The sequence below is a fragment of the Ochotona princeps genome, chromosome 16 (genome assembly GCF_030435755.1).
Source record: "Ochotona princeps isolate mOchPri1 chromosome 16, mOchPri1.hap1, whole genome shotgun sequence".
NCBI classification, from domain to species: domain Eukaryota; kingdom Metazoa; phylum Chordata; class Mammalia; order Lagomorpha; family Ochotonidae; genus Ochotona; species Ochotona princeps.
The window spans coordinates 30,338,095-30,362,998 of NC_080847.1; the positions used below are offsets into that span (position 1 = coordinate 30,338,095).

At 39.3% G+C, this 24,904-nt stretch overlaps 1 protein-coding gene across 4 annotated transcripts in view; it reads right to left on the minus strand.

Annotated features, from left to right (window-relative positions):
• Nucleotides 1-24,904, minus strand: part of PHKB (phosphorylase kinase regulatory subunit beta) — a 229,900-nt gene that overhangs the window by 72,217 nt on the left and 132,779 nt on the right. For all 4 annotated transcript variants that reach the window (XM_058674472.1, XM_058674469.1, XM_058674471.1 and 1 more), the window contains one exon: nt 23,669-23,763. In XM_058674472.1, coding sequence (XP_058530455.1) covers nt 23,669-23,763 — 95 coding nt within the window. The remainder of the gene's footprint in view (nt 1-23,668; nt 23,764-24,904) is intronic.

A 24,904-nucleotide genomic window follows, 5' to 3' on the forward strand; every position in this document is an offset into this window, starting at 1 on the left:
TCTTGGCATTTTAAGACAATACAAATTTTCACTTTTTTGAAGAATAGATTAACAGTTCAATTTTATGCACACAGCCAATGAAAGACACTAAGTAAAATAGAAGATACAAACATACTTGGAGCATTAGACCAAAATTTCCCTTTTGCACATTTCAGTTTTAGAGCAGTTCTGATTTCACATATAGAAACTTACTAAAACCAGTAAAGAATATTTGGAGACTGAAGGGCACCAAGCACAACACACTTTTACATCAGTGATGTATCCCTCTAGCCTTTACAAGGTCATGGAGACAGCTATGGATCCCTGAACCCTGGAGTTTGGCATAGGTAAGAATAAATACGGATTGTAGTGACAATCCAGTGACATTCTAGAACCATCCATGAGTGGATTTGACCTTTTCTAAACACATATTCCTGGGACCAGCTCTGCAGCAAATCAGGTAAAGCCACTACAGGTAATGCCAGCATCTCATAACAGAACCGATTAAAGTCCCAGTTGGTTTACTTTCAATTTGCTTGGGAAAGCAGCAGAGAACGGTCCCTGGACCCATGAAGGAGACCAAGATGGAGCTCTGGATTCTGCTATGGCTGGTGCAGCCCTGGCCATTGTGACAGTTGTGGGATGAACCAGCACACGGAAGACTTATCAGTCTCCCCCTCTTTTCTCTCTCTGTAGCTGCCTTTCAAACAAAATTTTTAAAAAATCTTTTGTTGTTGCTGTTTTTTTTTAAAGTGACACATACTGCTTTATGGAAAATGCATTTAAGTCACTGCATATTCATCTGAAGACACTAAGAAATCTATCTAGTGAATTCCTAGAAGTCCAAGACCGCAGATTAAGAACTGGGTGATCCAAATCCTGCCTTGCAGGTTCCAAGGTCATCGGAACAACAACCAGGATCCCTGAGCGGTCCACAGAAACAGAAGAACAGTAAACTTCCTTCGGGACTAGGGAGAGGAGCTTTCTCTGGTCCTTGCCTGCTTCCAACTTTGGGTCCCCACCCCCTCTCGTAATAACCATCAGGAGAGCTCCAGAAACCCCTCAAAACAAACAAACAAACAAACAAAACTAGAATAGATAGACAGAGAACAACAAGGAAAGCTTAGAAACAGACAGGAAACGGTCAGCGGGGATGCACTTATACCTCACTGGGTGGGACACAAAGATTAGTTACTCCTCACTGGGGTATGGAAGATTTCTCTGCACACCCCTCCTAAACATGCTCACCTAAACTGTTGACATATATCCTATTAGAATTATAGAGTTAGACCACCCGAAAAACAGCCAGGTTCAGCAAAATCATGCTTTAATGCTATAAACTGCTAAAGACTAAAATTAAAATAGGTATGAGACAGCTGAATAGCAATCTAAGCCATTTTAAGGTGTATAAAATACGGTTGAATGATCAGTGGACTCTGCACCAGCCTCATCATACCTGGACTGTTGCTGATGATATGTTGGAGCTTCTAAATGATCGAGGTGACGCTCTGCTGGCTCTGCCCTCAAACCTGAGAGGGCCTCCCTAAGAGGCCGTTGAATTTGAACTGGACAAGTGGGATGCTGGACTCTGTATGGTGTAAACTTTTAATTAGGGAATCTCAACGGAACTTGAGCTGTGGTTATGCATCAAGGTGAAGGAATTCATGATGGGGGAAGGGTTTGGGGTGAAGGGGGGGGAATCCCAGTACCTATGAAATTGTGTCATGTAATGCAATGTAATTAATGAATAAATGAATATTAAAAGAAAAAAAAATACGGCTGAATGTAAACCAAAATGGAAATGTCTATGAAGAAGTCACAGGTTGTGGTTGAGAACCTGCATTTTCCTATTAACATATTGGTTAATCAATACCATGTCAATTAATGCCATAATGTTGTAAATGGTTGGAAATATTATGTTGGGACTTCTAATTGATTGGAATGATACTCTGCCGGCTCTACCTTCAGACCAGAGATGGTCTCACCAAGAAACCATTGAACTTACCAGGACAATAAGATGCTGGACTTTATGCTTGGTAAATACCTCCAATGAAAGAATGTCAACTGAATTTGAACTATGGAAATGCAACAAGGTGGAGCAATCCACCGTGGGGGGAGGGTAGGGGGAGGGGCGGGGGCAATCCCAGTGCATAAAAAAATGTATCACATAATGCAATGTAATTAGTTCTAACAAAAAGGAAATGCAATAAAAATATATGTTAAAAATAAATAAATGAATTTGGTTTTCTAAAAAAAAAAAGAACTGGGTGATCTACACTTTAATAAGATATCCATTCACTCCTACTATTAAAGAATCCATGGCATAACCTTGAATCTAATTATTAAAACACTAAATTGATGCCAGTCTAATTACTCTGATTTTTAATATACCCTAAGATACAGAAAAGAACCTGTTTTTGACCAACTTAGCATCGGTATTTTATTGAAAGAAAGACAAGGGAGGAGGCAGAGAAGGGAAAAAAAAACACACAGGCCACATCTCATTGGAAGCCTGTCCTGCCTCTGGGGCAATACGTTTGAAACACTGTATGCCTTTGCTGTGGGGTGTGCCTTACAGAACACTCATTTATGCTCATTAGCCTTCATCAGCAGGTCCTGCCAACATCTAGCAGTTTTTTCATTATACTCATTTTTCAGCAAAACCTCATTAGCTGAAGAAACCAGGCAGATGCTTTACACATCTCAATTTCAAGTGCAGGCACTGTACCCACAGTACCTCTCTAGTAGGAGCCAAGTAACAGGCTCTGCAATTTGGACACAGGCACACTCTGGCTGAGATGCAATAGCATCTTGTTTCAACCATGCCAAGGCAGCAACATGGAGACAATTAATAGGAAAGCAGAGAGACGTTAAGTAGAAATATCAGAGGAATAACAATACGGCTCCAGAGTAGAGCTGGCCAGGGAGAAAATGTCCATTCAGCATATTTATATATTGGATTGACAATTTTATATCTTTCTATTTAAGAAGAAAAAAATGAATTTCAGAAGCAATATTCCTTGACCTCAGACACAGTTTCCAATGCCCAAGTGAATAAACCTAATAAAGCTCCCCCTGCCACTCTGGGTAATGCTTTTTGATGGCAATTCTTAACAATGATCACAATTATCTTAGAACAGAATAGTGAACACTTGTCACTACAAATGTATTTATAAACTTGCTTTTACTCCTTTATAAATATCTACTGTAACTGGATGTTTCTATATTTTTGTCTTAAGGAAATGACAGTACTAAAGCTCCTATGTATTTCCCAGGAATAAAATGATGAGATGGGCCCAGCAGGAGAAACATGACTCGTGGAGTTCATCAAATCAAAGGGAAAACTAAATGACAAGAAACTAATAGGAAACACCAGGAAAAGGAGGATGAGAGAAGATATGGAGGCAGATGGGGGGAGTATATTCTTCAAAACCTAGTCATGCCACTCAGTGTTTCTGTGTCACGTCCAAGGATCTCAGGTGGTGCGTTATGTCCAAAGGAAGATTTCTAAAGGGGGGAGGGAATCTGCTTTTTTAACATTTATTTGGGGCCCAGCGGCGTGGCCTAGCGGCTAAAGTCCTTGCCTTGAACGCACCAGGATCCCATATGGGCGCCGGTTCTAATCCCGGCTGCTCCACTTCCCATCCAGCTCCCTGCTTGTGGCCTGGGAAAGCAGTGGAGAACAGCGCAAAGCCTTGGGACCCTGCACCTGCATGAGAAACCCGGAAGAGGTTCCTGGTTCCCGGCTTCGGATCGGCACAGCACCGGCCGTTGCGGCTCACTTGGGGAGTGAAACATCGGACGGAAGATCTTCCTCTCTGTCTCTCCTTCTCTCTGTATATCTGACTTTGTAACAAAAATAAATAAATCTTTTTTAAAAACCCATTTATTTAATTTGCTTTTTCATTTATTTTAAAAGCAGGAAAAATACTCTTTTACCTACTGGTTCATTCCCCCAAATGCTTGTAAAAAGCCTGTTGTGGGCCAAGGGGAAGCTAGGAGTTCAACACTCAGTCTAAACCTGCCATGTTGGTGGCACGGCCCGGGCATATGAGCCGTCATGGTACCTCCCAGGTGTATATTAGTAGGAAGCTGGATGTGAGGCTGAGTTAGGACTGAAAATGCGATGTGGGCATCTTAAGCCATGTATTTACCAAATGCCACTCCAGGCTTTAGAAGGCAGGATGTGCTTTATCAACTGGTAACACACGTGGGTAATGATGAATACTGGCGGAAGTCACAGACTGGGAGCATGACTCCAGCTACAACAACACAATCTTGAAATGTTTCCACATGAATCTGTATAAAAAAATTAAATTACTTGATAAAATCAGTTACCCACTTCATTGATGAGGAGACTGAGGCCTAGAGAGGGGAAACAGCAAATACTCCCATTAAGTGAGTGGTAAATTTAGAAACAAAATCTAGGCCCCCGGACGTTAAACTGTAGCATCTTACTGGCTGCACGGTAAAGTTTTCAGTGCACTGAGAATTACTCAATGCACTGCTTGACTTCAGAGTGAAAATGAATGTAAAAGACACATGCACCACTGTTACAATATGAGAGTCATGTAAGAAGAGTGGCCCTGACTTGGGGGACAGTATAAAAAACCTGTCTTACTGTCTCTTTCGGCACTGCATACTCCTCCCAAGGACAAATTACTGAGCTGGAAAGAGTGTCCTGGCCAACTGTAACAAGAACGCAGAGTGGACACCTGGGATTGGTCGGAACATGCAGGGGAGAGATTATTGTGTCCTGGATTATAGATGGGGGGAAAGAAACAACAAGTGAAAGGACTTGGGTAATACGTGCAAAACACAATTGAAAAGACTGGATTTAGGAGCAGAAACTAAGGCAGGAGAAGACGGACCAACGGTTATTTTCATGTTTCCATAGTTTAAAGGACGAGAGAATGTTTAATAATGCCATAGTCCACGGGTCAAACAGACTAAAATATGAAGAGATTTATCAATTACAAGATCAACAAAAACCTTCTGCATGTGGCTTTAGTGGAGTAGCCATACGAGCAGGGAGAGTTGGACAGTACAATGAATAACAGAAAGCTGAAAAAATATAAATGGTACAACTGTTGCATTAAAGATGCCTGCAAGAGAAGGAAAGAAAGTTTTGAGAGAGAAAACCTGAGGAAATACATCAATAGATAAATGTTTAATTTTTTTAAAGAAAGGGAATACTTAACCATGATTGTAAATTAAAGTGAATACATTAGCAGGGAAGTTACAGCATGAAAATATGAGCATCGATATAAAGATGGATAGAAAAGGTGTGGGTGGATGGCACAAGAGTTTAGATGTTGCTTGGGGACTGGCAATGTGGAGCAGTGGAATAAAGCACTGCTTGCAACATTAACATACCAGATGTGCACTGGGTAGAGTCCCAGCTACTCCATTGTCCAATCCAGCTCCCTGCAAATGTGTCTGAGAAAGCAGTGGAAAATAGCACAAGTGCTATCCATGTCAGAAATCTAGAGTGTGTAGATTGTGCTCCCAGCTCTTGGCTTTGGTTAAGTCCACTCCTGGTCATTGCAGCCATTTCGGGTAGTGGTTTGTGGATCAGTAGATGGAAGATCCCTTCCCTCTCTCTGATTCTGTAACTGTGTTTCAAATACAACAAAGGAAAATATTCTGCTTGGGATAAATTCCTACATTCATTACTGGAGTGCTTGGGTTTGAATCCTGGCTCAGATCTCAATTCCAGCCTCCTGCTAATACTTGGGTTTGTGCTACCCATGTGGGAGATCTAGGGTGACTGTGCTCAAGATGCCCAGCTTTAGTCAGGCTTAGTTTGTTTTATTTTGTTCTTACATATTTATTTATTTTTATTGGAAAGGCAGATTTACAGAGGAAAAGAGAGACAAAGATCTTCCGTCTACTGGTTCACTCCCCAAGTAGCCCCAACAGCCAGAACTGAGCCAATCCAAAGCTAGGAGCTTCTTCCAGGTCTGCCATGCAAGCGCAGGGTCCCAAGACTTTGCGCTGTTCTCCACTGCTTTCCCAGGTCACAAGCAGGGAGCTGGATGGGAAGTAGAGCAACCAGGATTAGAACCGGCGTCCTATGGGATCCCAGGGCACGTTCAAGGTGAGGACTTTAGCCGCTAGGCTATTGTGCAAGTCCTCAGTTTGTTTTCTTTTTTCCAGGCATTTGGGGAGTGAAACACCAGATGAAAGATCTCTTTTTGACTTTATGTCTCTCTTGTCTCATATATATATATATATATATATATATATATATATATTTATTTATTTATTTATATATTTATATATTTATATATTTATATATTTATATATTTAATGGAGCGGGAAAAGGTTTGTTAATGGCTGGGAATGGGACTTCTATTAGATTTCTAGAATTAAAAAATGTCATACTTGGAGATGAGGATCTTAACATGCAGGAGAATCTTTAGTCTGGTTTTCGATATTTTAATAGACTCTTCTTTAAACTTAAACCCTATCTTCCACTTTTAATATTTTGACTTAAGTACAAAGGAGGGTTCATGCTGTGCTACATAGGATTATTCATTCATCATTACCACATTTAATTCTATTTGGGCTGACTTTTGAGTTTCTTCAGCTGCTGATTAATGATATGATCACAAGAGTCATAATTAGTGTCCATTCATGTGACCATCCTACAATATCCTTTTCAATCTATCTTCATAAACTACCCACTTCTATAAACTACAGGCATCCGATCTTTTTTTTTTTTTCATAAAGACTATCCTTTATTTGTTTGAAAGTCTAAGTTACAGAGAGAGAGAGAGAGAGAGTAAGCACTAGAGCACTCTTCCATCTGCTGGTTCACTCCCTAAATGGCCACAATGGCCAAGGTTGAACCAGACCAAAGCCAAAAGCCTGGAATTCCTTCTGGGTCTCCCAGAGACTCAAAAGGTGAGACAGAGGCTCAAGTTGAGGGAACTGGATCAGAAGTTGAGCAGCTGGTACTTAAATCCAGGGCTTACACAGGATGCCAGTATTGTACCATGGATCGGCCTCTGGACAATATTTTAAACTGAGGTCAAACAAAAAGATGCTCATCAAAAACACATACATGCATAAGTAGAATATCAAAATGTAAATATTTGCTCAACATTTGTGGAGATTTGTAAAATCTATTTAAAAATTCATGAAATTACGGGAACTATATGAATATGTCTTTCTCTTAGCTTCTGAATTTGACTTTCAACATGTGTTTTAGGCATTATATGCTGACATTTCTAGTTAAATACCATCCTTAGGAAGTACTGGAGTGACTCATCTCACTTCTCTGTGGAAGGTTGTTCTTTCCAGGTCTTTCCGGGCTATTTAGTTCTTTTCCAGCCACCCAGGAGTAACTAGAAGTCCAGGACACTTTCTCTGAGCTCCAACACCTAAGAGCTAAACTGGACTGCTACAGATCCCACACAAATGCTTAACCCGGCACCTCAGCACGATGGCTCAATGGCTAAATCCTTACCTTGTAAACATTAGGATCCGATATGAGTGCCAGTTTGTTTCCCAGCTGCTTGACTTCCCATCAAGCTCGGTGCTTATGGCCTGGCAAAGCATGGCCCAAAGCTCCCTGCACCCACATGCAGATCCAGAAAAAAGTCCTGGCTCCTGAATTGGATGGGCTCAGTTCTGGCTGCTGTGGCCATTAGGGGAGTGAACTAGTGGATGGAGAATCTTTCTCTTTATCTCTCCTTCTCTTCATAAATCTGATCTGACTTTCCAATAAAAATAATAAATTTAAAAGTTTCACTCAGCCTAGACCCTGAGTGTTTTGTGATGGCCACTGAAGGAAATTCTCAGCATTCAGCAGCCTCTCCCTTCAACTCTGAAGAACTGTTACCAAAGGACCTAAGTCCGAACCTCTACAGGAGAAGATCCGCCTTAACAACACAACAGCTGAGAAGATGTTCCAGATGTCCCAAAGGAGGAGACGGATAAACCTGCTATCTGAGAAAGGCTGGCAAAACTGAGATACCTCTGAAAATCTGCATATTTTCAGCTTAGAAAACAATGTCATTAATTTTAAGGGGAATTTAGTGTGAATCAAGAAGTGAGACGTTAAAATGTCACACAGTCCCTGACCATATCATGGATGGGATCCTTTGGAGAATGCTAGGATGGGAGTGGATTAAGACAAAGATTCAGTGCCGGCATATAACTTATTCTTATATTGCTCTTGTTAGTAACTTTACATAGTAGATAAAGAAAGCTCTTCTATGCTCAGATGGACTTCTATTCTAATAATTTTGATAATTTCTGATGTTAACTGTGATATTTTTCTCCTATCAGGATATCAATAAAATATTATGAAATCATTAGTTTGAATGTACTTGGATGAGCTCCAGTATACTTTAGTTCTTTTTATTTGACCCAGAGAAGCAGCACCAGTAAATTTCAAGTACTTTCATGTGTATTAGAGGATTGAAGTAAAGGAGATGAAATCCTGGACCAAGAACTGAGGTACAAAGTACATGTGGGAAAGAGATATAAAGGAAACATTACATAAATAATGGATACTTATTGTGGCTAGACCCAAACATTCAAAAGCAATGATTAAATTTTATGGTTTTTGAATGGTTTGATTGCAATAAAGATAAATTTTGATATGCTTTTTCAATTTTCAGTAGCAGAAAAACGCATATATGGAAGGATTTATTAAAACGAACCTGTTTGAGGTTTGGGGTTTTTTTCTTCATGTTTAAAGAACTGGATGCAACCAAATGCAATTCAAGAAAAGGTAACAGATGCATAAGCTGTGTTTGTACCAAGTTAAAACCATGAGTACCCAGAGCTAATACTTTAACGGAACTAAATTCTAATTAAAAAAAAAAAAACAGTCTACTGTCTTCAGACCAGAGAGGGTATACCTAAGAAGCCGTTGAACTTGACTGGACAATAAGATGCTGGACTCTATGTTTGGTATACGCTTGCAATGGGGGAATCTCAACTGAACTTGAGCTGTGGTTATGCAACAAGGTGGAGGAATCCACCATGGTGGGAGGGTTTGGGGAGGGGTGGGGAGAACCCAAGTATCTATGTAACTGTGTCACATAATACAATGTAATTAATGAAGTTAAATAATAAATAATTAAAAAAAAACCATTGGCACTAACTTTTGATCATAACAAAAAAAAAACAGTCTAAAATTAAAAAGTTGCTTGAACTTCTACTGGACAGTCCTGATCAGAGATATTATAATGAGATTTAAAAATTTAATGGTTCAGGGGCCAGCAGAGTGGCCTAGTGGCTAAAGTCCTCACCCTGAATGCACCAAGATCCCATATAGGTGCCAGTTCTAATCCCAACAGCTCCACTTCCCATCCAGCTCCCTGCTTGTGGCCTTGGAAAGCAGTCGAGGACGGCCCAACACCTTGGGACCCTGTACCCGCATGGAAGACCCTGAAGAGCTCCTGACTCCTGGCTTCGGATCAGCTCAGCTCCAGCCATTGCGACTGCTTGGGGAGTGAACCATCAGATGGAAGATTTTCCTCTCTTGTCTCTCCTCCTCTCTGTATATCTGCCTTTCCAATAAAAATAAATAAGTCTTTGAAAAAAAATTTAATGGATTAAATCTTCAGTATTTGATTTTCTCTAAATTGATTATAACATGAAATATTTATTGAAATGACTCTATGCTTGACACTATACTCTCTTTTGACACTACTTCAAAAATTCTATATGGTCCACATGGGTCTAAAATGCCCTCACCTTTTTTAACAAGCATTCAAAAATCAAATAAATAAAAATAATTCAAAAAGCAAAAGAAGGGCCCGGCACGGTGGCCTAATGGCTAAAGTTGTCTTAAACGTGCCCCAGGATCCCATATGGGCACCGTTCTAATCCTGGCAGCCCCACTTCCCATCTAGCACCCTACTTGTGGCCTGGGAAAGCAGTCGAAGGCAGCCCAAAGCCTTGGGACCCTGCACTGCGTGGGAGACCCAGAAGAGAATCTGGGTTCCTGGCTTCAAATCGGTGGAGCACATGTAGTTGCAGTCACTTGGGAAGTGAATCATTGGACAGAAGATCTTCCTCTCTGTTTCTCCTCCTCTCTGTATATCTGACTTTCCAATAAAAAAAAAATCTTTAAAAAAAAAAGGAAAAGAAAGTCCCCCAAACACAAATTATCCTTTTTTCACTGCCACCCACAATGCTAATCAATAGAAACCACAAAAGGCTGTGGTTACACCAGCAGTATTTTACATTGATAAGTTTGAATTTCTTGAGTATTAAAAAAGTAAAAGAACCAGCAATTTTCCCAACTTATGAAAAACACAAAGAAATGACAGAAACTGAATATGAAGTTTGATATGTCACCTGTAATAACTGATTAATAAGTAAATATTTAATAGAATCACTGTAGGAGCCACAAAAATCCAAAAAATGCTGCTTATGACTCAGGTAACTTAGTCACAAATAAGGGATTATGGGAACCACGAAAATGTCATTAATAATGTAAGCCCTAAAAAAAAAGTAAGTCCTATGCAATAAATGCCCATTTTCCACTACAATGTGTATTACTATGGCTCATCAGGGCACCCGTTAGACACCTGGTTCCAGTTGCGAATCTGTGCTTGAATGACCTCACATATTCCATTTTCAATCTGTCTTTGGCTTCACAGAATATGATGGCCTTAAAATCTCAGTATTCTCCCATTATATTTTGGATATCCTAAGTATATCCTGCATACATGTGGAGGTTCAGGCAATAAATATAAGTGTAAGGCAAATGACCATGAGCTGAGTGAAACAAACAGAAATCAGCTCCTCCATGTTACACGCACACACGATTTAAAAAAAAAAGAAAAAGAAGAAAGAATACAAGCAAAAACTAAACAAAAACAAACATTTGGGGCCAGCATCCTGGTATGGTAAGCCAAGCATTCCATCTGCAGTACTGCATCCCATAAAAGCACCAGGTCCTCTGCTGGCTGCCCTACTTTCAATTCAGCTCCTTGCTTAGAGCCTGGGAAAGCCATGGAGGATGGCTCAGGTCCTTGGGCCCCTGTCCAAGCGAGACACATGGCACTGGATCCTGATTTCCGATACAGCTCAGCTACAACCACTGGGACCATTTGGGGAGTGAGCCAACTCTCCTTCTCTCTGTAACTGTGTCTTTCAAATAAAATAAATCTTTTAAAAAAGAAAACACTCCCAACATCCAAAAATTTGCCTGAGGGAAGAAATGCTTTTAGAAAGCGATTTTTGTTATCATGATTTTCATGTAAGTGGAAATTTAAATTGTTGTATCCTATAATATTTTTCCTTATTTTTGTTAACCAAGCAATGCCACAGAATATATTTCATGTAGGAACAGAAAAGCATTAAAATACACATTTTAATGAAAAGTAATTTAGGCACATCAATACTTCTGAAAATCCTACAATGCTGCAGTAAACATCAAATCTTTACCAGCTCTTATTAGAATAAACTTCTAAAATATAAATTTTTTGCATGAGGCTAAATAGTAAAGGACATTTCAATGCAGCCACATGAAGAAGCATTACACAATTTTTAAACCAATATTTTCTAGCAATAATACAAAAAAGAATTTGGACAGTAAATGAGTGCTAGTGAATATAAAATAATATCCATGAAAGCAATTACAACATAGGAAGAAAGCCATCATATAACATTAATAAAAATATGGAAATATATTTCCTACCAGTTTTCAGGATCTTTGCTCTGTAAGCAGGTAATACTATTTATATAATAAGTTATTTTAAATAACAAACTTTGCAATGATATTTAGCTGTAACAATGTGACACATAATTTGTTCGGAAATTTACATATAATGTCATTTCATTATAGACCATCATGATTGAGGAATTATTATCCCTATTAAAAGATGAAGAAAGTGAGACTTGGGTTATATAATTGTCCACGTTTGCACAGTTAATAAGCAGAATGGACACATTTTATAGCTAGATCTATACTATACAGAGTCATTATACTATCACCTTAAAATATCATTTCAAACATACGTGGTGTTCTTTAGTATTTAGAAAGATAATTCATACAAAATCTTAGACATCTGGATACTCAAAAACGCATAATGCCTTATTAATTTGAAAAAGGATAGGGCCTGGCATGATAGCATAGTGGTTAAAGTCCTTGCCTTGCACGCGCCGGGATCCCATATTGGCGCCGGTTCTAATCCTGGCAGCCCCGCTTCCCATCCAGCTCCCTGCTTGTGGCCTGGGAAAGCAGTCAAGGATGGCCCAAAGCCTTGGGGCCCTGCACCCACATGGGAGACCCGGAAGAGCTCCTGGCTCCTGATCGGCGAGTACTGGCCGCTGCGGTCACTGTGGGAGTGAATCATCAGATGGGAGATCTTCCTCTCTGTCTCTCCTCCTCTCTGTATATCTGCCTTTCCAATAAAAATAAATAAATCTTTAAAAAAAAAAAAGAAAAAGGATAGATTAACACATGTATATATTTTTTGTTCAGACCTAAATAAACGTGTGTGACTTAGTAAATAAATGCAGGCTTTCATCCTAAATTTGAAATCTGCAGCTTGGAAAATCACTCTTGTGGATAAAAACCCTTCCTTTCGTATTGGTCTTTTCTCCAATGGCTGTCAAGGCAGACCAGTCCATTTTAATCGGCATATTAAATGTACTGCTCTACTCCTCAGACCCAAAGCTTAGGCGTCACCGAACATGAACTGACGGAGTATTATCTCAACCAATCAAAAGCCCCGACATTACATTGGTAACCATTTATAACGTTATAGAATTAGTTGACATGGTATTGAGTAACCAAAATATTAAAAGAGAAAAAAAAGAATGCAAGTTCTGAACCACATCCTGTGACTTCTACATTGACACTTCAATTATTAGTTTATACACAACCGGGTTCTATACATCTTAAAATGGCTATAGATTACTATTCAGCTGTCTCATGTCTATTTTGATTTTAGTATTTAGCAGTTCATAGCATTTGAAGCATGATTTTGCTGATCCTGGTTGCATTTCGTGTAATCTAACTCTATAACCGCCAGCTCTACCTTCAGACCAGAGACGGTCTCCCCAAGAAACTGTTGAACTTATCTGGACAGTAAGATGCTGGACTTTATGCTTGGTATATGCTTGCAATGAAAGAATCTCAACTGAACTTGAACTGCGGTAATACAGCAAGGTGGAGGAATCCACCATGGGGGGGAGGGGTGGCGGGGATCCCAGTGCCTATAAAACTGTGTCACATAATGCAATGTAATCAATAAAAAAAAGAAAAAAGAAGAACATGAACTGAATTCTCTTAAGGGTGCATCAGTTTACGTGATTTGCACTACCATGATAATGATGTACAAATGCAAAATACTGCCTTAAGAAGCTGAGCAAAATTACTGATTTTTATTTCAACAACCTGACAGCAAGAACATCTGGGAATCTCCAAGAATTTCATGGAAACAATCACTCCTTAGTGAGGAAGGGACCCGATAGGCCAATCTTCTCTGGATTAGGGGAGTCACATGTGATTCCTCAATAACCTGGACCATGAAATTAAGTGGAGTTAGAATTGGATGAAGTGATACAGATTTAGAAAGCAGAATGGATTCAACACAAGAGAAAAAAAGAGATAAGTTCATAAATTAATTCATACTTATGAATAAATGTGACTTTTTTCTCAGACAAAATACCAGAAATATACATTCATTAGCAGATCAAACTATTTCATGTACATCTTTATTCTGAAGCACCAATCTTGCTTGCTGGCTTAGATCCATTTTTTTTTAACAGTTCAAACATGACTATAAGAAATCTTCATTTTGTAGATTAAATATTTTATTATACATCATGCCTGTTATTGGAACTTCTAATAAGTTCGGTGGGTTAATTAGAATGCTGCTATTAAATGTGTTTAAGCTCATTTATTTTTTTTACTTTCAATTAAACTTTTCTCAGTTCTGGATATTTTTGATCAAGGCATTTGATTTTAATTGGTTCTGGTACAAATACCAGTTGATAACGGACTCATTTCCCATAAAGACTGCAGCTGTTATTACCTGGGGATAACCTCTTGTACCTTTGAAATACTCAGGCTAGGCTTTCATAGCATTTTTGATGCCTTGACTATGTTATTTTCTTCTATTAAGATAATCATAAAAACTTCTTAAGAACTATTAAGTCCTTAAATTCACTCTCATGCTTGTAGATATTTTTTTTTGCCCCCCACACTTTCTTTGTCAAGCCACATTTCTACTTAATCCTTTAAGTAGAAATTATATTACAAGCTAGTCAAATTATTTTTGGAGCATTAGCATCAATTGAATCAAATAAAACTAAGCCACACACAAAAATTCCTTAAATTCTGTAACATTAATGAAACCTTAAAATATGGAATAGATTTGAAGCAACAATAAAAAAGCATGTTGCAAGAGTGCTGCACAATGCATCCACTAAATTAGGATGAGCTTATCACCTTTCTCGCATTGCAGCAAACCAAACTTCCAGAACAGATGGTCTTCCATTTAATCACTCTTTAACTCTCTACAATCTGGCTTCCGGGCACACTACCCCACTAAAATTATTCAAAGGTTATCAATAATCTGTTCTTGTGGGAGCCAGCAACAAAAGTGCTGGAAGACTTACTAATCAAACCTAGCCAAATAATTTCATGGGTTAGAGAACCACATTCTAGAGATGTTAGGAGACCTTCCCAGGTAAGCATGCAGGTGAACATTGCAGGATTTAAGCTTTGCACCTGAATAGATGCCAACAGTTTGCTGCTCTTCCCAGACAAGCAGTCAGCCATCTTTAACCGTCCTCTCATGGTCCAAATTCTGCATACTTTCATATCTATGACACTGTTATAACTTTCTTGATAGATTCCTTTGTCTGCCCTTCCTAGAACACCTAATCTATCATCTACATTATCTCACACTGACAAAGAACTAAACCTGAACCTGGGCTTTTAAGGACTGTTTCCATAGCTTTAATTTCCACCTTGGGTTATGTTCAATAGCAATACAACTTTTTCTTTTTCATTTACTGCTGGCACCTGAATGAACGATGTGTTAGAAATACGCAAACAGAATAACAATAGCTAATATTTATTGACTTTTATAAATCAGGAACTATTCTAACTATTCTAAACTCTCCACTCTTACTTACTTATTTAAGCCTTATAACTACAAAGTTATTCTGAATTAACATGTGAGGAAACCAAGACACAGATTTGGATTTAAAATATGCACTGTGTCTCCAGCGGCTGTGCTCTGAGCCAGTCTGCTATGCAGAGCAGCCAACAAAATGAAACCTCTCTATTTTATCCTTGAATATTAACATAGCAGAGTACTTTCTCCTATAACTTCTGATAACTGATTGGCCTATTCACGTAAAAATTCTGCTGCATTCAAGATCTACCTCAAGAAGCAAAATCTTTTTTTTTTTCTCAAATTGGTTTAAAAGCAAAATGAAGGAAGGAGAAACAATTCTGGCTGGCTCTTGCTTTTTCAATTCTTATTTGTTTATTTTTATCAACTTGAAAGGCAAAGAGAGAAGGGTAGAAGAGGAGAGAAAGAGAGAGTAGGTGTGAGGGAAGGAGAGAGATATTTTCCATCTATTGATTTATTCCTCAAATTCCTGTAACAGCTAGGGTGCGGACTAGGCTGAAGACAGTAGCTGGGACCTCAGGTGTCCCAAACAGGTGTTGGGGACCCAACCTTGAGCCTTTGCTTGGTGCACCCCTCAAACATCCCCCTCCCAGGAAGTCAGACTGGCATCCAACCCAGGTGCTATGAAATGGAATGGGGGTATTATAACTGTGATATACTAAATGCCAGCTCCTGGCTCTCACTTTGAAATATGATCATTTCAATCAGGAATTCCACATACATTAAACGGGTCTTGTCTATTCTAATTAATACACATGCATCTCAAAACAGTTCACCTGGTATGGAACTCCAGGAAGTGGCCCCAGTTACAGTAAGTAAATGTCTTTTACATGATCACCTTCTCAATGTGGATACTGATAATGCAAAATAAAATTAATCAGTGAAATGCACATGGCCAGTTGCACGTAAGTTCCTGACCTGGCGCTCCAATCTCTTCCAAATATGGGGCACCAGCAAAAGCTAGAAGCACCTCTCTTAATGTACATCATCTTACATTAACATTGCAGAGGTGGTGTATGAACAGTGTAACATCTCAATCAAAACATCAGTTACCATGGCAACAGAAGATTCTCGGTCTCTGAACAAGAATAAGATGGAAGAGGAGAAGGACTGAGCACTCCAAAATGCTTGCTAAATGTCTGAAATCCCTTAACAATGATTTGATGAATTGGACTCAATCAAGCCTAACAAGGAAGAAGAAAGCAGCAGTCACATCCTTACAGCAGCGTAAATGCTGTGTGAAAGAACAACAATGTATATTTTGTACTAATGTTAACAACACCTTTCACTCAGGTTTTCAGATAATTTCCATAGGCCGGTCAGCATTTGGAAGTACAGGGCAACTGTTTTCCAGTGATGTAACACAGAGCCATACTGTGCAGGAAGTGAGTTCTTCCTTCTGTTAACTTTCACACCTCTTGTGGAATCACTGCACAGCACTCTCTCCTTTCCTTTGTCAGTGAACGCACTGGTCAAGTCTGCAACCTGACAATTGTGTGAACTTGAAGAATTCACCATAAAACTCTTGGAGACTCACAACATCTATCTGTAAAATGGGTGTAATAAAACTTATTTTGGAAATGTGTTTAAATAAAACATAGTGCAAATAAAATGACTTGCACATTGTTTTTAAACATTGGAAATACAGCCAGCAGTGGTTATCCTTCTACATCTCTCATTTGTAACCTCTCACACTGGCAAATACCAAGCTAGTTTCAGAGAAGATAAAGAAGAAAATATATTTTTTCACACTGGGTGATTTTGCTAATGGGCAGATATGTAAGTCATCAATTATAACTGAACAACAAGTATTGTAAGACAGTGTATGCAAACTGTTATGGGAAAGCAGGTTTAATGGCAGATTTCCAACTGCATGGCTTGTTTAAAGAGGAGAAACTTGTAGAGTGGGAGAACATACTATTTTGTTTTGTCTTTATTTTTTCAAATCAAATACAGGAATGTAGAGCTAAAAGGGCAGCACGGAATCTGGCTCTGTGGTGCAGCCTCTGCCTGCCATGTCAGAACGCTACAAGGGCACTTGCTTGAGCCCTGTCTGCTCCATGTCTGACCTGGCTCCCTGCTATTATCCCTGGGAAAGCAGCAGAAGATTGTCCAAGTGCTTAGGCCCCCGAACCCATCTGGGAGATGTGAATGAAGCTCTTGGCTTCTGGCTTTGGCCTCATCCAGTCCTGGCCATGCAGCCATTTGCAGAGTGAACAAGAGGATGAAAGATATCTCTTTTTCTCTTTCTTCCTCTGCTTTTCCCTTCTTTACAAATGAATATGTAAATCTTAAAAAAGGGATTCAAATAATAATGAAGAATTGGGGCAAATTATTATCCTTCATACTTTACCTTGCAATATGAATACTTAGTGTTTAACTTGCTTGGTTTGCATTTACTCAGGAGCATTACAAATGTTCAATGAGTATCTACCCTGCTCAGATCAGTGTGAGGTTTCCTGACCAAGATTGAAAGCAGCACTTAGTAGAGTAGAAGAAAAGGACACGCTCAGGCAGAGGAGACAAGGTCACACTCCAGGTTGTAGAGGGGAGAGTGGGCATCTGCACTCAACTCACATTCCTCTTCAGACCTAGACAAAAGATGCTATTTATATAAAAAAAATAAACAGACTTAAGCCATATCCATGAAAAAAAAGTTACCAGATATAAGATATCTCAATAATTTCTAGTATAAAAAGATAGCAACTGGAAATGTATTAATAAATAAGCATATTTGAGAAAACCTACGTAAAACACAATGTCTAACCTAACCTGAACGGCCCCAGAGGGGCACTAGATTTGCAGGCATTTAATGCAAGTGGGAGACAGGGAGAGCAGCACAGAAGGTTAGAGTAAAGGTCACAGTGCCCAATCCCAGGCTCTATGCTGGGAACCACAGAGAAGCAAGGCTTTTCTCCAAATGACTGAACTGGCTCAGGTAGTTAGCACTTCCAGAGTCAGGTAATTAGCATCCTCAAAGTAAAACTCTTCAGCTACTGGCATTTAGCAAAGGGGACAGAGGTTTAGTTCTGTATCATCTCTCCGACAGAGTGAGGCAAGCCAGGAGACAAAAAAATCCATCCCCAGTCACGTGTTCTTGGTGTGGTGAGGGGAGGAGACTCCTCATGACAAGAATGATAACTAGGCCATTCCTCACACTAATATCTGATTGGACAGCAGGATCACATTCACCAGGTAGGTGCCAAAAAAATAAGCAAGATGAGAAACACCACACTAATAAAAAGCACAAAAACTCTTCTGGAAATGATGCTTCATAAAATAACGCGAAAAGCAGAAAGTAATTCTGCATATTATAAGGTATCTGGAATTTGAATATTCAAAGCATGGCAGAGTTTTCCTGGGAGATAGAGAGAGGAAGGAAAGGAAAGTCATTTTTAAATGGGTATGAAGTTTTTGTTAAGGTTGATTTAAAGACTTTGGGTACAGCTAGCAGTGATAGTTAAACAACCCTGTAATTATGTTTAGTGCACTGAATGGTACACTAATGAATGGCTAAAATATTAAGCATTATCTATTTTTTACCACACAAAAGAAAAAGAAAATATGTACTGTTCAGATTTAACAAATGATGACTACTAGATATCCAAAGACAAAGGAAAAAGCTAGATCTCATACCATGACAAAAAATTAACTCAAAATGGAACACAGATGTAAATGTAGGAACAAATTCTTTGAAGAAAACAGGCATAAGTCTCTTTAGTCTTGGATTACATATTGGTTTCTTTGTGGTGGCAACAAAAATACATGCAACCAAATAAAAAAGAGATAAATTAGGCTTCATCAAAATTAAAAAAAAAAAACAACTTCTATTTCAAATGTTGCCATCAGGAAAATGGAATGACAGTCCCCTGAGTTGGAGAGACTATTTACAACCATATAAGGAACTCATATCCAAAATACACAAAGAACTCTTGTAACTTAAAAACAAAAAGATTAATTATATATCTCCTCAAATTATACATATTAAATATATTGGTTATATATTTCCTTAAATAGGATTATATTTATATGCAAAAACTGCCAAATACACACATGCAAATATGTTCACTTTTACTAAGGAAGTACAGACTAAAATGGGATATAACTTCACACCTACTGCAATGATTATCATCAAAACGATGGACAATAACAAATAGTGACAAGAATGTAGGGAAACTGAAGCCTTTACATGGGACTGGTAGGAATGCAAACTCAGTTACTTTGGAAAATAGTCTGGAAATCCTGCAAATGTTAAACTAGAGTTAGCATATGATTCAGTAACTCCATTATTAGCTATATATATTTCAGAAAAATGAAAACATATGCCACACAATAATTTATGCGTCAAAGATCACAGTTGTATGATTCGTAATGGTGAAGAAGTGGAGTGCATTCAAATGGCCACCACCTGATGAATGGAAGAAAACTGTGGTATGTCCATACAATGAAATGTTGCTCTGTCAGAAAAAGGAATGCTGTACTGACGTGTGTACACCAACAAAGAGGAACCTTGACAACGCTAGGCTAAGTGGAAGAGGCCAAAATACCATTTATTACATGAAGCTATGCAGCTGAAATATGCAGAAGAGGCAAATTCAAACAGACAGAAAATAGACTAGTAATTTCAACAACCCAGGCTGGGCATTTTCAAGCTAGAAGTCAAGAACTCCATCTGAGTCTTCCAAGTGTGAGGCAGAGGTCTAAGCGCTCATGCCATCTTTTACTGCTTTGCTAGGTGCAAACTCAAACTGGCACACATACGGAATGTCAGTGTTGCAGGCAGTGGCTTAACTGACTGTGCCACAACAATGGCCCAGGATTAGTAGTTAGGGTAGGGTGGAAAGTAACTGCTAGAAGGAATAGGATTTTTCACCTAATAATAAAATGTTCTAAGCTGACTGTGATGAATATACGAAAAATCACTGAATTATATAAATTAGTGGGTGGTAGGGCATGTGAATTATGTATTAACAAAGCTATTATGTAAAAATAAGTGCTTGATAAGTGATAACCATTATTGCTTTAAAATTACTCTGAGGAAGAAAGACAAGTCAGGAAAGGTAAGAATCTTTCATTCTGACTCATAGAAAATTTTCTATGTATTTTCTGACTATGAAAATGCATTAACTATTAAAACTCAGACATAGGAACAAGGTGGCCTACATAGACAGACACTAAAGGAATCACAGAGCTAGAAAGGGGCTGGACTGCCTGGAGCCCTTTGAGAAATGGCAGTGCATTGAGACACTGGAGATTCCATCTACGCTGGGCATGGAGCAGAAGAGGCCCGAGGCACAGATGGGAAGTCTCCTCTCCAGCAGAAGGACTGGGGAGCAACAAGGATATAGTGATAGAGTGGGGGAGCTCTACTGCAGCTTCTCAGCTGAGGTACAGGTGGCCAGTTGGCTTTCAGCAGCAGCTCCAAAGTCCTAGTGGACATTTGCTTCACAGTCAGAGCACTGATGGTTCAACACAGCCGAAGCATCAGCAAAGAAGCCCCCAACAAGCTGTATTAACCAGGTAGACTAGTGGTGATATCTCCACCTTGCATGTGCTGGCATCCCATAGAGGCACCAGTTGGTGTCCCAGAGGCTCCACTTCCCATCCAGCTCGCTGCTTGCGGCCTGCAAAAGCAGTAGAGGATGGCCCAAAGCCTTGGGACCCTGCACCCAAGTGAGAGACCAGGAAGAAGTTCCTGGTTTCTGGGTTAAAGTCAGTCCCAGCCATTGTGGCCACTTGTGGAGTGAACACCAGCAGACAGATGTTTTTCTTTGTATCTACTTATCTCTGTATAGCTGCATTTTTAATAAAAATAAGTAGATCTTAAAAACAAACAAACAAAAAAACAAACAAACCATACAGTGCTCTCCAACTTGGTCACCTACCCAGGAAATCCATGTCACCTACTGTCAGCAACAACAAGGCGATCCAAACCCTGCTCCACATCAGTGACACCAACAAGTGAGCACATTCCTCCTCATTAGCTAAGCCTGACATCTTCTGGCCCTCTATCCAGTGTCACACCAGCCCTCAGATGAGACAGAAATGATACGTTACACAGGAAATTTCTCATCTGAAACTAGGAGGAAGTGGCACAATATTTTAATGCTGAAATACGAAAAATAAAAACTGTAAGCTATAATGCAACCAAACTAACTCTCAGGAATGAAGACCTGTTCAGACAAAGAAACACGAAGGAGTTTGCTGGTAGCAGACCTATTCATAAATAATGTCTAAAGAAAGTTCTTCAAGCAGAAAGGAAGTGCTAGCAGAAGACTGGGGCACAAAAAAATGAATAAACAACAGAATCCTAATACTTGAGGTAAACACAGACTTTCCTTGAAAACATGAGTTTAATTTTTATTTATCTTATTTATTTGAAAGGCATAGAGACAGGCAGAAGTCTCTCAGTGACTGGTTTACTCTCCAAATACTGAGCTGGGTTAAGTCAGAGCCAGAAGTTAGAAACTCAATCCAAGTCTCCCGCATGGGTAGCAGAGACTCAACCACTGTATCTCTCATCTGCTTTCTCCCAGGGTGTAGATAAGCACTAGTCTAGAATCAGCAATGGGTTGAACCTTGGCACTCCAACACAGTTTGGAGGTATCCCAGTCCCAAGTAATGAGTTAACTTCTATGTCAAACAGCTGCCACTGAATGTTATGGTTGAAGTAAAAATGTTCACATACCCTCACATGCTATTCAGTGAAAACAGAGGAAATAAAAAGAAGTCTTGTAAAAACTCATGGAATCTAGTCAATCTTCTCAGACCTAGTCTGTCATGAGTGAGTGGCCACTAACATCAACATTTGTAGCAGAGGGGATGAATATTCTAGGCATATCTTCAATTTACCTCACCTAGCCTCATCAATAGATATTTGCTTACTGCTTCAAATGGATATGAAAGCAGTAAGGGGATCTCAGCATTTTACATACCATAACCAAGCTCTCAATAGGCTGGGACACATGCACTCCTAATAGCTTTAGCCTGCTGTATTCCATATGCACAGATGTAATCTGCCACATTGGCTGCAGGAGAGGAGTCCCATTCCTCAGCCCAGATCTCTTCTCTTACCCAAGATGTGGTTCCACCTAGGAGGCATGCCACAGATCAGCTAGTAGCAAAATTAGAAAATGATTTTGATTTAAAAAAAATACAAGTTGAGTGCATTTTCACTCATAATCTGATAAGCTTTGAGTGGGAGAGGAAGAGTTGCAAGCATACTATGTGCCAAAAATTACACAGAACTTTCCTTATGTGTCAAGCATGAAGTAGCTTAGAGTTTCTTAACCATCTGCACATAAGATGCTTTGATGTTTTCTGGCTCCAGCTCCATGCTGCAAGTCTGTGAACTATTACTTTATTTCCTAGAAAAGGTTTTGAAGCTTCACCAGCCTAGAGGAGTAGGGAACACATGTGAAATGCTATGCAAATGACAGACACTGGTCTTAAAATAGCTTTAACAGCCACAGCGCTGGGTAATATGAAATTAGATGCATTCTCTATTGTATGAATTCCTCATGTAGAAACGAACATCTCAAGACCATACATTTACACTACCCGGTGTACTGATCTCAAATGTTACCTTGATAGCAGCTAAGAAGTCAGTGAAAACTTTCTTTTATCTTTTTGAGAAAATCTTAACACTTCTTTACAAGTGTTCTGTCTATACACCACCCACAGTGCTTACAGATTTTGTTGAAGACCAGCAAAATGGTCAAAGAAATACTGTGATAGCATCCAATAGAACCACTGGCTCTCCTTTTTACTCTTTAAGACAAGCAGTTATTGGGGTGTGTGTGTGTGTGTGTGTGTGTGTGTGTGTGTATGCACATGTGATATGTATATGCATTTTTTTTATTGCAGTGGCATTTCAGTTTTTAAGTGTACCCTTTGTAAGCATTGATACTGTTCTTATTAAGTGCATGGTAACTGCTTTGAATCCCAGGCACACACCCAGACTCATTCCCTTTCTCCTCAGGCAGTTTACACAATCTACAACACTATCATTTTAACAGTTCTCATTACTGGTATCATTTAATACTTGAGGGTTTGCTCACGTCAACATCAATCTTGCTGAAAGTGCAAACACTTATTTTGTTGACATAACACAGTCTGAATCTATAGCTACTAGACTTCAAGTATGTAATAACTATTTCTTTCCATGACATGCCACCATCAGTGCTAAAATGGACTCTGTCAGTCATCTATCCTGTCACAGAAACCAAGCAAGGATCCTTCCTGGCATCTCACCACCGTCACTTCCCGTGCTCCCATCAGCCTTGCCATTCATATGCACTACAACCATCTCAGACACACTTGGCATTTTCAACTTAGCCACCCTAAAGAAGGATCTAAATGTTGGATCCAACGTTGCATCCAGTGTTGGATCCAATGATTCCCACTTCCTCACAATGAGCAGCCCTATACCATAACTACATCCTGACTAATCAGCAGAGAGATAAGCTTGTCTCTCAGAACACATTTAGAATAAAATGTTCCTCCCAATTAAGTGGTAAGTATCTGTGGATAAACTAAAGCCAAGCAATGCAATATTTCCTTACCTGATTGGAATATCTCATGCTCACATTACGTTGATTCTGTAGTGGCACATAACGCTGGACAGGATCAATGTCCCTGGGACTGATTAGTTCATCAGCTGAAAAATGCGAGAGGAAGTGATATTATTAAAAATGCATTTGCCAGGCCCGGCGGCATGGCCTAGCAGCTAAAGTCCTCACCTTGAACGCACCGGGATCCCATATGGGCGCCGGTTCTAATCCCGGCAGCTCCACTTCCCATCCAGCTCCCTACTTGTGGCCTGGGAAAGCAGTCGAGGACGGCCCAATACTTTGGGACCCTGCACCCATGTGGGACACCCGGAAGAGGTTCCTGGTTCCCGACTTTGGCTCGGCGCAGCACCGGCCGTTGCGGTCACTTGGGGAGTGAATCATCAGATGGAAGATCTTCCTCTCTGTCTCTCCTCCTCTCTGTGTATCTGACTTTGTAATAAAATAAATAAATCTTTTAAAAAATGCATTTGCTGCATCAATGATCTGAATAGACATTTCTCAAAAGAAGATACACAAATGGCCAACAAACACATGAAAAAATTTCACAGCATTAATTATCAGGAACTGCAAATCAAAACGAGAGTGAGTAATCACTTTTACCCCAGCCACAGTGGGTATCATCAAAAGACAACAACATAACAAATATCGGCAAGAATGCAAAAGGAACTCTCTTACACTATTTGAAGGAATGTAAATTACTACATCCATTATTGAAAATAGCTCGGTATTTCTTTAAAAAAAAACATAAACCTTGAATAGAACCCCAATATGCTCCAGCTATTTCACTATTAGGAACAATAATAAAGGAACTGAAATTTGCATGTCAAAGGGACATTTATACTCAAATAGTTATTGTAGTACTATTCACAACAACCAAGATGTAGAACCAAAGTAAGCGTCCCTTAACAAATTAACAGAGAAAGAAAATGTGGTATATCTTATTTATACAACAATATATATTATCCAGCCATAAAAATGAGATTCTGTCAAATGCGGCTCCACAGATGGAACTAGCGAAACATGAGTCATTCAGTAGCATGTTATTCAACTTCATGGCGTTGCTGATTTATTTTTTTTTCTTGCTGTTGTTGGTTTTATTTTGTGGCTTTTCATTTAAGATGATGTATAGTAACTGTGTAATGGAGACTATCATATCTAGTAGCATGTTATTTAACTTCATGGTGTTGTTAATTTTTTTTCTTCCTGTTGTTGAGTTTGTTTTGTGGC